The following is a 13,796-nucleotide window of genomic DNA, read 5'->3' on the forward strand; positions in this document are numbered from 1 at the left end:
CTACAAAACAGGTTGTAAACAGTGGCTCCTAGCATTATTTTATTTTTGAAATATCATCCATGTCGCTTGTCTTACACCTACAAACAAGGCCTATTTTTAAATTGTATATTTTTTAAGGGAGTTCGGCATGAGCGTTGTTAAGTTCAGGGGCCCAGAGGCCCAGAGGCTGTTCAGTTGGGGGTGTGGTTTCAGCACCTTCAGTGGACACGCCCCCAGCGTTTCCCAGCTCAGAATACTGTTTGTTGTTCCATTATTTTGAAACCTAATTTCATATACTTTTATATTCTTTTAATCAATTCAGATTTGGCTGGTTGGTTAATAACACATTTTTCTGTGGTGTGAAAAACTCAGAGCACATATTTATTATTGCTTTACACAGACTTTAAGCACAATTGTATTAAATAAAGTGAACCATCTAAGCTCAATATACTGTGTATTGAAACAATATAGCCTTAAAACTATTTTAACTCAGGGCTGCTCTACAAGATGGGGGCTGCGATATTACTGCAGCCTTAAACTTCCTTTCACATTATATATAGTGTTTTTGTTGTGTATAGGGTTTAAACAAATATCAGCTCTCTCTCTTATGATCAACTATGTTACAGAGACATTGCTCTCAAAATTGTTCTGAGCCCTATGGTAATGTATACTGCATCACCTGCCTTGATCAAAATATTGCAGGATTGTTACACACATTGATGATTTGTCACTAAAATACAGGAGAAGGTTCCTAATATATTTAGTGACTAATTTAGTGACCTCTAATCCTGAGGTCAGACATTCTCACTCTATGATATTCATGATCCCCTGACAAACTAAACCTCTAGGAGGAACCCTAATGTTTCTGGTAACTTCTTGTGGTACATCCAACAACATCCACTCATGTAAGCAAGAAATGTAAAAATCAAACAGATGGTCAGCCATGAAATACATGCTCCCCGGAAGATGAACCATTCTTGTTTAGCACACTATATACTATATACACTATATACACTTAATAAATGCTGCAGCTCCTCAAGACCAAGAAAATAGTCGTCTATCGAAGGGGGTTAGCCCCGAAGTTAGCAACAACGTGTTAGCGTAGCCTGACCACGCTCACTCATTTTAGTGTCACTTTTGGCTGCTCTTTAACAGAGAACGGACAAATGTCTGGCTGATGAGTGTTTCATATCCCCCCCTCCCCTCCCCGACTGCTTTGGACAACCAAAGCAGTCAACCTAGGGGAAACACTGTGAACTATCCTCAAGCTCCACAAAATGTGAGTTTTACAGACACAATATCTCATAATCTAATAGGCGGGTAGCACATGAAATGAAATGAGCACACTCATCATTTTAGTAAACCTGTGGTTCTTCCTCTAATGTCACCCTCAGGACAAACTGTGCATCCCATTCATCAACTACACTAGGGGTGTTTGCTGATAGGGCCTTAAGTGATTTAACCTTTTTTTTTAATTTTGGGTTCCTTTTGTAGACAATGTGACACCATGTTGTGATTTTGGGCACAACTACAACTGATGACACGAAATATTTCAGCTATACAAATCCTCTATGGAAAATATCATGTTTTGGTGTCCAGAGTTGCTTTTCTCAACTATCACACTGTTTTTTCACTCTTCAACTCAGTAGTTTGCAATATTGGCCTCAGAACAGCCTCTGTGAAAAGTAGCTGATCCAGAAACAGCTCAAGTTAGTTCAGTGTTGTCAGTTGCAGTGACTCTATGACACACACACACACACACACACATAATACATATACATATATATAGAGAGAATTATTTAACAGTCTTATTCTGTTGCATAACTCATTTAAACATTAATGTGTTATTGCTCTGCCCTGTTGGTGGCCAGATGTGCTTAAACTGGGTAAAAATGGCCTCAAACCTGCTGCTTTCTATGACACTTGGATATCTGATGGTAACACATAGTGTGAAGACATGAAACACAGCTGAGGTAAAATCACAATACACATGGAACTCTATATGTGACTGTTTTTCAATCATTTGTTGTAAAAATAAATGGACACTGGTTGAGTTCATTTCCACAGAATCAAATATGATTCAATAAAACATTTACTTCAACATGTTCTTGATACAATGCATTACAAGTGTTTAGCAGTCAGGCATTAGACTGTATTACAAAAAAACAGAACGCATTAAGACTTTATCATCAAAATCATTTGTGTGTGTCAACCAACACACACGAAGGCGTGGCAAGGCTTCTCTTCATACTGATGACATGATGTCCGTGCACTGGACTTCTGTAGTCTTGGGTCTGAAGGGGATCAGTACTCCACAATCATTCCATCATTTCAACTGCAGCACCACCTGCAAGACACAAATACATAGAAACGCTTAGCATTTCTGCTTGTTTCTGCCCCCAAGTGGCCAAAAAAGTGATTGATGCAGCTTTGTAGGATAACTCTAGCATTATTCTACATTTTTCTTACTGTCAACATATCCTATGATAATACTTTCTGATTTCCTTAATCTGTGTGTGACTCTCAGCCCCAAGATCACAGATTCCCAATGATGTTTTTTGTCATAAGTCAAACTTGTGAAAAGGGTTCACATATGCAGTGTATACTGTACACTTTCAGTTTAAAAAAAGGCTCAACTTCCTAAATTTCCTAAAATAGCGTGGTAATGACATGGTATCATTTTTATCTATTCGGTATAGATTAATAATAAAAAATGGATTAAAAAAACAAACAAACAATTCATTAATATCTCTTATTAATGTAAAATCTGATGTCAACGTCTCCACAGACAAACAGTACAGTTTTATTTTATTAGGAATACAGGACTAGAAACAAACTACATCATATCCATCATGATAGAAGAGTGTGTGCATGTGTGTGTGTGTTGAAAGATCCCCTTCAAACATGTTTGAACTTATTAAAAACTCTGCTTTGATTTGAATAATGTGTCTGATATAGTTTTTCCACAAAAAAAAAGTTAAATTACCTTCTTAGAAAATGTCCTCTTCCTCCCTCATATAAAAGAACAGAATAAATGAATATGCACATTGTTCATTTCAAGTTTTCTTGCTGGACACCAGATTTCTCCTCCTTCACTGTAAAGTCCATTCTCAGTGTTTGCGTACTGGGGGGGCATACTGGACCACGATTGGCTCAAAACTAGATGTGATGTCACAAATCATGCTCATAGGTACACACCCACCTTAAACTCCCCTTTATCAGATGAATGTGAAAACAAACTGCACATACTGTACATCATTCTGCACAGGGAAGCACAAACATCCAACAATAAGCTAAACACTTTTTTGAGTGGAGGGGGACTTTAAGAACTGATAATATATTACTAATATATTATTGACTAATAAAATGCCAGCCATGTAGACTCATCTACAGGGTCCACAGCTAACACATGGATTCGACTTGAACCTTAATCCTTAAAGTATGAACAGAGTGCTGTAATGATTGGATTTACAGTATAGTTAGTTATAAACCATCCTGATGACACATTATATTCCACTTGTGTACTGAGCAGCTCTGGCTTCATACTGTGACAATGCTGCCACCTAGTGGCTGAGCTGTTTATTCTACATGAATGTGAAAACATTAGCTGGTGAAAACATTCTTGTGAAACTTCTTACAGAGACAGAAGAAAGAATAAGTGTGAAGTCACACACACACACACACACACACACACACACACACACGTTTTCCTAGGTAACTTTTGAGAACATTACCTATATTTACATTCATTTCCTGGAACTCTAACCATAACCACTACTTACCTAGCCCTAACCCTTACCCTAACCCTAACCACTGACCCAAAAAACAGCTTTTTATCAATTGGAAAAACAGATTTTATCGCAAGCCATCCCCAATTAACTGGTCTGAATTTGTCCCTGAAAGTAGCCTATGATAGACCTAAAGTGTGAGTGTGTGTGTGTGTGTGTGTGTGTGTGTGCACATTTTTGTTACCTCACTGGGACCTTTTCTGTTATAAACACCAGTAGTCCTCATGGGGACCAAAGCCTGGTCCTAATGAGGCAAATCGTTATTTCTGAGGTCCTGTTTAAGGTTAGGGGGTTAGGCATGTGTTGGTTATGGTTACGGTTAGTGTTTGGGTTCAGCTGTCCACAATGAATGGAAGTCAGTGCAATGTCCTAACAAGGATAGCCGTGCAAGTTTGTGTGTTCTGTGTGTGTGTCTACCTTATTAGCAGCCTCCAGTGAACTGATGAGTGTGTTGAGCTCTTCTCTGTTCATCTCCATGGTGATGGGCCGGAGGGCTCCGTTCTCCCTCACATCCAGACTGAGACTGAGCAGAGGAGTGTGCAGAGATGAGATCTTATCACTGGACAGGGCCAGCTGGAGGGAGAGCAGATACAGGAACAGGAAATAAAACAATAGTTTGATATCAGACCTACCACTTTACTTATAATTTGAATTTTTTTTTGTTGGATATTCTTCATCAAACAGCTTTTTCCAGCCCAATCAGTGACAAGATGCATTATGGAAACATGTAAAGTTGTTCATGTTAAGATAAATATACAAATGTTTCAAAATGAGTGTGGCCAGCGCAAACACGCCCATAAAGTTTTGCAGCTGAGTGCAATTTGCCCTTGTTTTGCGTCTGTTTGAGTGAGCAGAGCAGTTTCTAGTGTTTCAGGCTTTTCTCCACATTTCAGCACACAGATTGGTCCATAATGAAAACTGCAGAGAGCACAGAAGCCTCAAATTAAGTGTCTTTAATTAGCAGAGGAGCATACACACAAGCTCTCCACAATCACAAACCAACTTCCATGTATTTTGCTTCTTTGACTTCTCTAGTATTTCACATCTATAACATAATCTACTGAAAGTCCATCAATATAGACTACAGCTATTAATGTGACTCAGGCAGGTCTGAAACATGTTAGATTCATGTCTGAATCTTACAATAATGTTGTTCAGGTGTCACTGAATGTATCCGGGATTTTGCAGAAACATCAGTACTGATGTTCTGTTTGTTGCCCACAGCTGGCTGTGTGTCACAGCTGGCTGCAGCATCACACAGCAGCTGAAACGATAAGAACGTCTCCAAACTGAGAAAGAGGCTGTATGCAGCACAGCAGTGGTGACTTCAATAACACCGGATCAGTCAGGATCTGACGGTAATTAATGTTCTGAGTTCTGCTACACATCTACACAGGTCAGCTGTTACACACAGATTCAGGTTTATACGGTGGGATAAATAATAATAATAATAATAATAATAATAATAATAATAATAATGAAGCAGAACTTATGGAAGAATCCTGAGCTCCATCAGAGCTGTCAGGACATTTTTATTTTTATGTAGCTGAAAGTCCGAGATAAACCTACCACCCCATACCCACTTGATCCCCCCAATGTCTGGCTGAAGACTTCACCATTGATATCATTTAATATCAATTCAATATCATTCAATGCCTCACACCTGAAGCCTGAAGATTTGAAGAGAGAGAGCGAGAGAGATAGAGAAAGAGAGGAGTGAGTGTGCACCAACGCCAACTATCTGAAGACGCTAATAACTCAACCCTAACTGTGTGTGGCAATTAGAGCTGGTCTTTGTGAATTAGAGTTTTTGCAGCAAGGCTTATTTGCATTGAAAGTGGTCAATTTTGCGCCGAATGCATGAATACCACCTAATTTACATACATGCAAATGACACAGGCACACTGTGACGCTATGTGCTTAGCGGTGCAGTTTGCAGTTCATTTCACCCTTTGCAGGTGCTTTGTGAATTACATGCTATGTTTTTATGTCACAGGTTTAACAGCCGCATAGCTGTACAATCCTTTCAAGGATTTGGCTCTAAATGAGCTAAATGCACATCCACAATTCATTTTCAGGTTGTTTTCATAAAGATCTCTGACCACACAGAAATGCCAAAAACAATTGTAAAACAGATGGTGCCAAATTTACAAAACCCCCCCAAAAAACTAACAAACCAGAGCATAAAATGGAAAGAAAACATTCTCACGATGTCCACCAACACAGGAGTGGAACCTACTTTAAACCTATTGTTTTTAAGAGCAACCCAGTCTCACGTCAAAATATATAATAGCTATGTTTGTCCAAACCGCAAAGTATACAGACTTCAACTCAGATGACAAGCTGTCTAAAGCTGGAATGGGATTTTGATGATTTGTATCAGCTACATGAAGTCTGATTGCATGATGTTCTGCAGTGACCCTCCTTGCTCTACAGTGGATGATCCTGTTATTTATGACAGTTTGGAAGTAAATATTAAAAATGCAAGTCATGCTTCTTAAGTAAAAAGGTTAAGAGCGCATTTGTCAATGAATGACAGTATCCAGTAAAAAAAAAAAATGCACAGCAGTAATTCACCTTAAGCTGCCAGTCGAAGTCCTGCAGAGTAGCAGAGGAGATGGAGTTGGTTCTGTCCAGCAGAGCGCGGCGGATCTCCTCCCGTCTGGCTTTCAGCACACTCAGCACAGCCTCGGCGTGGCTGCTGCTCACATCCGACAGTCCGGCCAGCACCTGCACCCAGCCAGCAGGAGGACACTGACAACCTGACCTGAGAACAGCTACTCACCACTACAGCCCGTATGTTGCAGTATGACACAAACCTCAAAGTCTGAACACACGATGTAATCATCTTTTACTTGACAATGAAAAGTTGACATATACGGTGGATCTCTTTTACAGACTACTGATTCCATGATTTATTACTTTTTAGAGTCAATAGATGACATCAGAGCCAATAGCAGATCAGTGCATATCTGTGCTTCCCTCGTATTTACAATTATTATGTAAAGATGAAACGACTACCTGATTAATCCATTAGTTGTTTGGCAGAAAATTAATCTGCAACAATTTGGAAAATCAAGGAATTCTTTGTAATTTTTTAAGTATAAATGCCAAAAGTCTTCTTCTTATTATTATTATTATTTTATATTAGTTCATTGAATATATTTGGTTTCGGACAAAACAAGACGTCAACTTGAGCTCTGACATTTTATTGATGAATAAACTGATTAATCAAAACAACTGACAAATGCTCTACAGTAACGATAAGATGTTAATTCATGCCAACCAAAGGAAACAAATCACTCCTCATCTCTAATCTAAATGTCACCCTACAACTGTAATCGTGTGCTGCTGCTGTCATCTCACCTCCTCATCAGAGCTGTCGTTCCCTACAGCCAGGCGGAAGAACGCTGTCAGAGAGTCGAGGAGCTCCAGCCACTCCGTCAGGCTCCAGGTGACGCCGTAATCCCCCCTGTGAGGAGGCTCCCGTCCACAGAGTCCATCCACCACCCTGTGACACAGCTACACACGGACAACACCGTCACGCTCTGTTTGGTGTTTAAGTTGTCTCGCTGGGCTGAAAACTTATAGGCGTTCACACATTTGAGAGTTTTGAGATGATCAGCTCTGTACGGCTTTGCAATGATGGACGAAGCCAGGGTCACTGTGCTGAGTTTAGAGATGCTCTACTCGAGCTAACACGGAATTTTAACGGCTGTCTCATTGCTCATACAGCATTTCCAATGTTCTCTCTGTTCCCCTACTCAAACTCCACATAGAACTGGGGTCCAGCTGGTCTGCTTGAATTCAGATCCAGCTGTCATCATCACTGTGTTCATGGCCTAAATGTTCTTCCAGAGCTGCAGTAACAGGTGGGAGATGTGTTTGGGGTCAACTGCTCTCCAGTCTGATCACTGCAGATTGGGTTTCAAATTAAAAGAGAGCTGTCTTCACATTAAATCGACTGCATAACAGAGAAAAAGATGAACTATGAGTGGTGAGGTTGAACCTGGCAGGTACACATATTAGCAAATGAAATAAAAAGTGAAATTTAAAAGCCTTAAAATTAAATAATCTTGAAATTCGATTTCCATGTGTAATTATAAGTCATTTAAAGATAGAGCAAAGATGTAGAATTATTAATGGACAAATGTAATGATACTTTTATTAACATGCAGCATTTAAATGCAAATGTAATTGTTTTTTTTAAGACATAAAATACTCTGCTTGGAACAATAATGTGTGTCTGATATGGTTTTTCCCTCAAAAGAAGTAGAATTACCACTTTCAAATCATTCTAATTACATCTACTCTCAATAATCTATGAATATATAAACATATTTCATTTCAGAAGTTTACCTGCTGGACACAAGACGACACACCCACTTTACTACAAGACCAAACTAGTTGTGATATCACAAATCAAGCTCCTTATAATCACATTTTCAATGATTTTAGAGAAACTTTCAGCAGATGAATGTCAAAACAAACTGTACAGAAATCATTCATCAAACATCCATCCTTCATGTTGGAACAAGAAGAAAAACCTATTTTGGGGTGTAGTGGGACTTTAAGTATCAATGATCATAATTCAATCATAATGAAACACTGACGAAGACAGATGCAGGACATTTGTAAAGACTATTTGTAAAAAATAATAACTAGCCTGTTCACATGGAATCCATCTACAGGACCACACATAGAACAGATTCTGGTTGTGTGTTCAGTATCAGACATAAGATCCAACATATCATCAGTAACTGGTGAGGGAAGAATGGAGGAAAAGACTAATAACTGCCGGTGAGTGATACAAGAACAGTGACGTCACAGACTCTTGATTTACAAGCTTATTTCATTACGCAATTATAAAACGTGTATTAGCATGCAGCAGCATAAGCATGGATGCAACGCTTAGCACTTACTTTTAGACTTTCTGTGACAGGTAAGCTTCCCAGTAAAACCACCATGTTTTCATTTGGTTCCGTGTTCTGATCAGCTGATGTCAGTCACGTGGTAGTCTGAGCTGCGTTCACTTGCTTTGGGGGAAAATGAGAACCCAGCATCTTCAAAGACTACTTATTATGTGCGTGGAAGGTGTTAAATGTATCACAGTGTATATGTATCTGTGTTTCGCCATGATGTGACTCTTACACTTGTCGCCTGGTCATTATGTGTTAACGTTGGCTCGCGCGCCGAACTCAGTTTAAAGATCTACGAGTTCAGTGTGACCTTGCTCGTTGGTAAAAAAGGGCAAAAGCCAGAGTCAACCAACTGTTAACGTTTAAAAATGTCGTTTCGCAAATTGATACAACGAATCCAATGGATGCTGGGTGTATTACCAAGGTCAAGTAATTCTTAATTAATACCACACTACACATATATTTTTGCCGATACGGAAGGGAGTGCGGTTGGACGGCGCCGCACGGGGAAACGGAACGCCTCGCAGCCGGTGATCACATCCTGCTTTGTCCTGCGGGCTGTTTGTGAGAAAGTCGCAGTCGCACAGTGATGCAAAGAAACAGCGATGTGAGTTGCTGTCGTTACCGTTAAGCAGGACACGTATGGAAACAAACAGCAGGGTAAGTGTTGTCTGTCACTCGGATATTTTCTTGGAAGAGATGTGTTCATTCATTACAGTGATGGTGAACAGTATGCAGAATGCAGAGGAACAACAATGTAGGCCTGCAGTTTTATCTACCACTGAAACACAAGCTATTGTGGGAAGCTTTCTCTTTCTGTTTAGACTTAATGTTGGTCGAGCGACTCATTAAAGTAAGTCATAGCCAGTCATAGCTGACTATATGTTGTTAGCTATTGGACACAGTAATAAGTAGGTTCAAGAATTTACAGACTCTTACTCAGCAAACCCAGTTAGATAAGGTGAGTAAACAGGTGTGGTTACAGGTTAGTAACCTCGTGTTTATATATCCAGCTTCAGTCAAGAGAAAGCGTATCACTGCAAACCATGCATGTAGTTTTTGTTGGTATGGAAGGCTAAATGTATCTGTGTTGTTTCCCAGAGTTGGTAAAGTTTGTTTTAGCTGGACAGTGATGACCTGATGCTGTTTGGATCCACTGTGAAAGAGAAGAGTGATGTTGGGAGAGCACACTAGTATGTGTCAGCAGCTAAACCAGAATCATGGCATTTTAAGTGGCTCTCACTGTACTCACACATAAGGCAAAAAAAAGACCCTACCCTACTACCCTATGTTAGGGTCAGACCTGGGGGTACAGTTACACTTGAAATGATGTGGGCAAAATATTCTCTCAGAGACAGTTTCAATAAAAATAGAACATTAGAACTTTCATACAGGTAGTAGTTGTAGTACATAAAGCTAATAGACTGGCTAGTAGATATATGCATCTGATAATCAAATTGCATTGATATTTCAGCTGTGGTATCTCATAGCTTAGTGTGAACCATATCACAGGGTTATGGTGTGGATGGCGATCATGCATCTATTGAATAAAACAGCAGAACCACTAGCAGGCCAGTATGGTGCTGCTTACATGGCCAGCAGATGATCATCACCTGACCAACTTATGTAGGTGTTTCTCTCAGTGTTTTGGTGTTTTTGCTGGGTCAAGCTTTTCCACCATTGTAAACAGTGAGATACACCGTTTGACCAGAGGTATGCTGACACCCCTGTCCACATGCTTAACTTTTGGACTTGGGCTGATTTTCATATTTTGGGCTCAGCCTCTTATACCACACAATCACATGGTGGATGGATGGTAGAGATAGGAAAGATTCCCGTGTTTATGACGTCTCAAACAGGTGTATTACTACAGAGTTGGTCGTCTCAGGGTTAAAAATACTGTGCATTGACAGTACTATATTCTTTAAAGTTGACTTTTATCTAGAGGTGCAATGATTAGTCAATTAATCGATAAGTTGCCAACTATTTTGATCATTGATTAATTGTTTTGAGTCATTTTAAGAGAAGAAAATGTCCAAATTCACAGATTCCAAATGTGAATGTTTCTGGTTTCTTTAGTTCTCTATGACAGTAAACTGAATATCTTTGGGTTATGAAAAGAAGGGAAAAGATCAACATTTTTCACAATTTTCTGGTATTTTATAGACCAAACAACTAATTGATTAATTGAGAAAATAATCTTCAGATTAATTCATACTGAAAATAATCATTAGTGGCAGCCCTGCTTTAATCATGTTGATCGACAGACTTTGGTTTACATTTTTAGGTACATCCATATTATGATGCGCCAAGTCAGAGAGAGCTTTCAGACATTCCAAACATAATCATGAATGTTGACGTGAACAATATTTACATATCAGAAACTGTACAGTAATGACATGATTACAGCAATAGTTCCAAAAAGGCATCTTAATATGACAACATATCATTATTTTAGACTATAGGGTTTTTCCAAATGTGCGAGCCAGACCTTACCAGCCAACATCAGTGTTGGACCTCACTGAGGCTCTTGTGGCTGAATGAGAGCAAATTCCTGCAGCCACTAATGTACAGTAGGTCTTCTGTATATGACCTTCAATGATCAGTTTCAAGCACACACAGACCACCTGTGGTCATCAGAAGACCATCTCAGACAATCAGAGATTGGCAAAGATTCATTTAAATAAAATACAGCACTCTGCACAAAATCATATATATTATAATATACTAATTAGACTATAACAGCTTGACCAGTCAAATTAAGTGAGGATCATACAGTAGATCCAGTTAATGTGACATCATTAAGTCAGTAGCTCTCAAATTGAGAGTCTGGGGACCTGTTAGGATCCTTCAGAGGGTTTCAAGAGTCTCCAGCTATAATAAGTAATAGAGTAACTCACTGCAACATGATTCACTGGGAATGATCCCTGTCATAGAATGTATAAATGTGAGTTGTAGTTTGATGTATTCTGCATACATTTACAATTCAGTTCCAGAAAATCACAACACAACACAAAAATAAAATCACACTTTCAACTACCACAACATGTGACTAACACAAAATTGTTCCGTTTTAATGAAGTTGGCGCTGATTCTATTGACTTCTCGGAAACCAGTTTAAAACTAGTATTTATGGGGAAGTGTACTTACTGTACTGAAGTAAACAAAGTTCCATTGTACAGGGCTGGTTGAGACTTTTTCAAGTTCATTTGCCCACATGAAATGCTGCATTGGTCAGTAAAGCCTGGGCAATTTTTTAGAAAGATCTTATTATAACCTTTATTTCAGCTGGGAAATACAGTGAGGCAGAGACCTCATTTACAATGTAGCCGAGTAAAACTAAATAAAAGAACCAAGGTAATATTTTGAAATGTTGATGTACTGAATTTGACACGTGATTTTAAGGCCTTAAAATCAAACATTCAAACTTGCAGGTGTGTACATGTGACATGAGCGGTTTGAGGAAGGAGTATAGCTACCAACTGTACAAACATGTGTGCCTGTGATACTGTGGAGATAAAGCAGAGATTTACATCTCCTGTGTGGCCTTTTTAAAGGACTATTGTCAAATTGTTAATAACGGGCCGTGAACAATCGTATAAATCTCAACCTAATGCTGTATGTCTGTGTCCCATATTTACTTTGGTATCATGAAAGTAGATGGTACATGTGCAGTAGCCTCAGTTGTTCTCTCATTATCTCAGCCATGTGCTGAGAATGATGGTTAGCAGTTTAAGCATAGACCACACAAAACACTAGATCCTGTTTTTTTTTATATATATTTATTGTACGCCAGTTATTTATAACTGCGTGGATCTTTGTGATTTTGAAGGAAATTGTGCATCATTATTCATGGTGACCTCAGACGTAGACGTAAAGAGTGATAACACCTGCTGTGTATTTTCACATCCATGTTCCAGACATGTTTCTTCCGGAAAAGTGTGCTCTGAATTTTCCCCCCTATTACCAAACTGTGTCCCCTTCCCTCAAAGCCTTTGACTCCTTGACTTTTAATTTTCCACTTTTAGTCCTCCATTCAAGAGAATGGGAAGGTGTGTCCAAACTTTTGACTGGTACTGTATACAGTATGTGTGTGTATAAACAACACTGGATATCTTACATCTGTATAGCCTACATTGTCGAAGTACTCTCATCATTTACTTCAGTAAGTAGTGTCAATACAGCAATGTAAAAATACTCCATTACAAGTAAAAGTCCTGCATGAAAAATCCTTGATGTAGTTAAAGTATTGCAGTAAAAGTACATAAGTATTATGAGCTTGATGTAGTTAAAGTATTGCAGTAAAAGTAGTGGTTTGGTCCCTCTGACTGATATATTATTATATATGACATCATTAGATTATTAATAGTGAAGCATCAGTGTTAGAGCAGCATGTTACTGTTGTAGCTGCTGGAGGTGGAGCTAGTTTACACTACTTTATATACAGTTAGCTAGTTTAGTCCAGTGGTTCCCAACCTAGGGGTCGGGCCCCTCCAAAGGGTCAGCAGATAAATCTGAGGGGTCGTGAGATGATTAATGGGAGAGGAAAGAAGAAAAAACAAAGTTCTGATACACAAATCTGTTTTCAGTTTTTGGACTTTTTCTCTAATCTTTGATTTTTGGTGAAATATTGGATCATTTGAATAATTTCATTATTGAAATGAAAGCATGTGAGAAGTTTAGAGGGAAAAATCATTATTTGTTGGAGCTGTTAACAACTCATAGACATGTGAAATGTGACCCCGACTACACACTGCTTTTTGTAAGACGTCAAAAGCCAAAAAGGTTGGAAACCACTGGTTTCATCTTTAACAATGTGTTGTATTTTAAAAGCTTGTTATATTATCCATTGTGTCAAATCTTCATCTGAAAAGTAACTAAAGCTGTCAAATGAATGTAGTAGAGTAGAAAGTACAATATTTCCCTCTGACATGTAGAAAGTAGCATCACATGGAAATACTCAAAGTACAAGTACCTCAAATTGTACTTAATTACAGTACTTGAGTAAATGTACTTTCTTTCCACCACTGACTGTCACTGTAAACTGTCTACAGGGTTACAATAGTACAATGGTTCACGTGAGTGCAGAGGGTTGTGGAATAAATATTGT

The 13,796-nt window shown here is 38.8% G+C and overlaps 2 protein-coding genes across 2 annotated transcripts in view; one reads left to right on the forward strand and one right to left on the reverse strand.

The window, feature by feature from the left end:
* Window positions 1-2,033: 2,033 nt before the first annotated feature.
* commd8 (COMM domain containing 8) lies at window positions 2,034-8,792 on the reverse strand. The gene is made up of 5 exons (XM_042387821.1): window positions 8,690-8,792; window positions 7,134-7,289; window positions 6,345-6,497; window positions 4,185-4,340; window positions 2,034-2,326 (listed from the first exon to the last, which is right to left on the reverse strand). Exons 1-5 carry the CDS (start codon window positions 8,732-8,734, stop codon window positions 2,306-2,308), a joined length of 531 nt encoding a protein of 176 aa, XP_042243755.1. The 5' UTR covers window positions 8,735-8,792; the 3' UTR covers window positions 2,034-2,305.
* An 83-nt stretch (window positions 8,793-8,875) lies between these two features.
* Window positions 8,876-13,796, forward strand: part of atp10d (ATPase phospholipid transporting 10D) — a 47,068-nt gene continuing 42,147 nt past the window's right edge. Inside the window, exon 1 of the mRNA XM_042387812.1 lies at window positions 8,876-9,346. The gene's annotated coding sequence lies outside the window, so the exon portion shown is untranslated. The remainder of the gene's footprint in view (window positions 9,347-13,796) is intronic.

This window comes from Thunnus maccoyii, chromosome 16 (genome assembly GCF_910596095.1).
Source record: "Thunnus maccoyii chromosome 16, fThuMac1.1, whole genome shotgun sequence".
Classification (NCBI taxonomy): Eukaryota; Metazoa; Chordata; class Actinopteri; order Scombriformes; family Scombridae; genus Thunnus; species Thunnus maccoyii.

What these genes read in the sequence shown, in the direction of transcription:
- commd8 (XM_042387821.1), bottom strand. Translation starts at nt 8,734, where the DNA reads ATGGTGGTTTTACTGGGAAGCTTACCTGTCACAGAAAGTCTAAAA. An exon ending in ACTTCGACTGGCAGCTTAAG is followed by an intron (nt 4,341 to 6,344) that starts GTGAATTACTGC and finishes CTCTCCCTCCAG; the next exon opens with CTGGCCCTGTCCAGTGATAA. An exon ending in CACTGGAGGCTGCTAATAAG is followed by an intron (nt 2,327 to 4,184) that starts GTAGACACACAC and finishes TGTGTCTTGCAG; the next exon opens with GTGGTGCTGCAGTTGAAATG.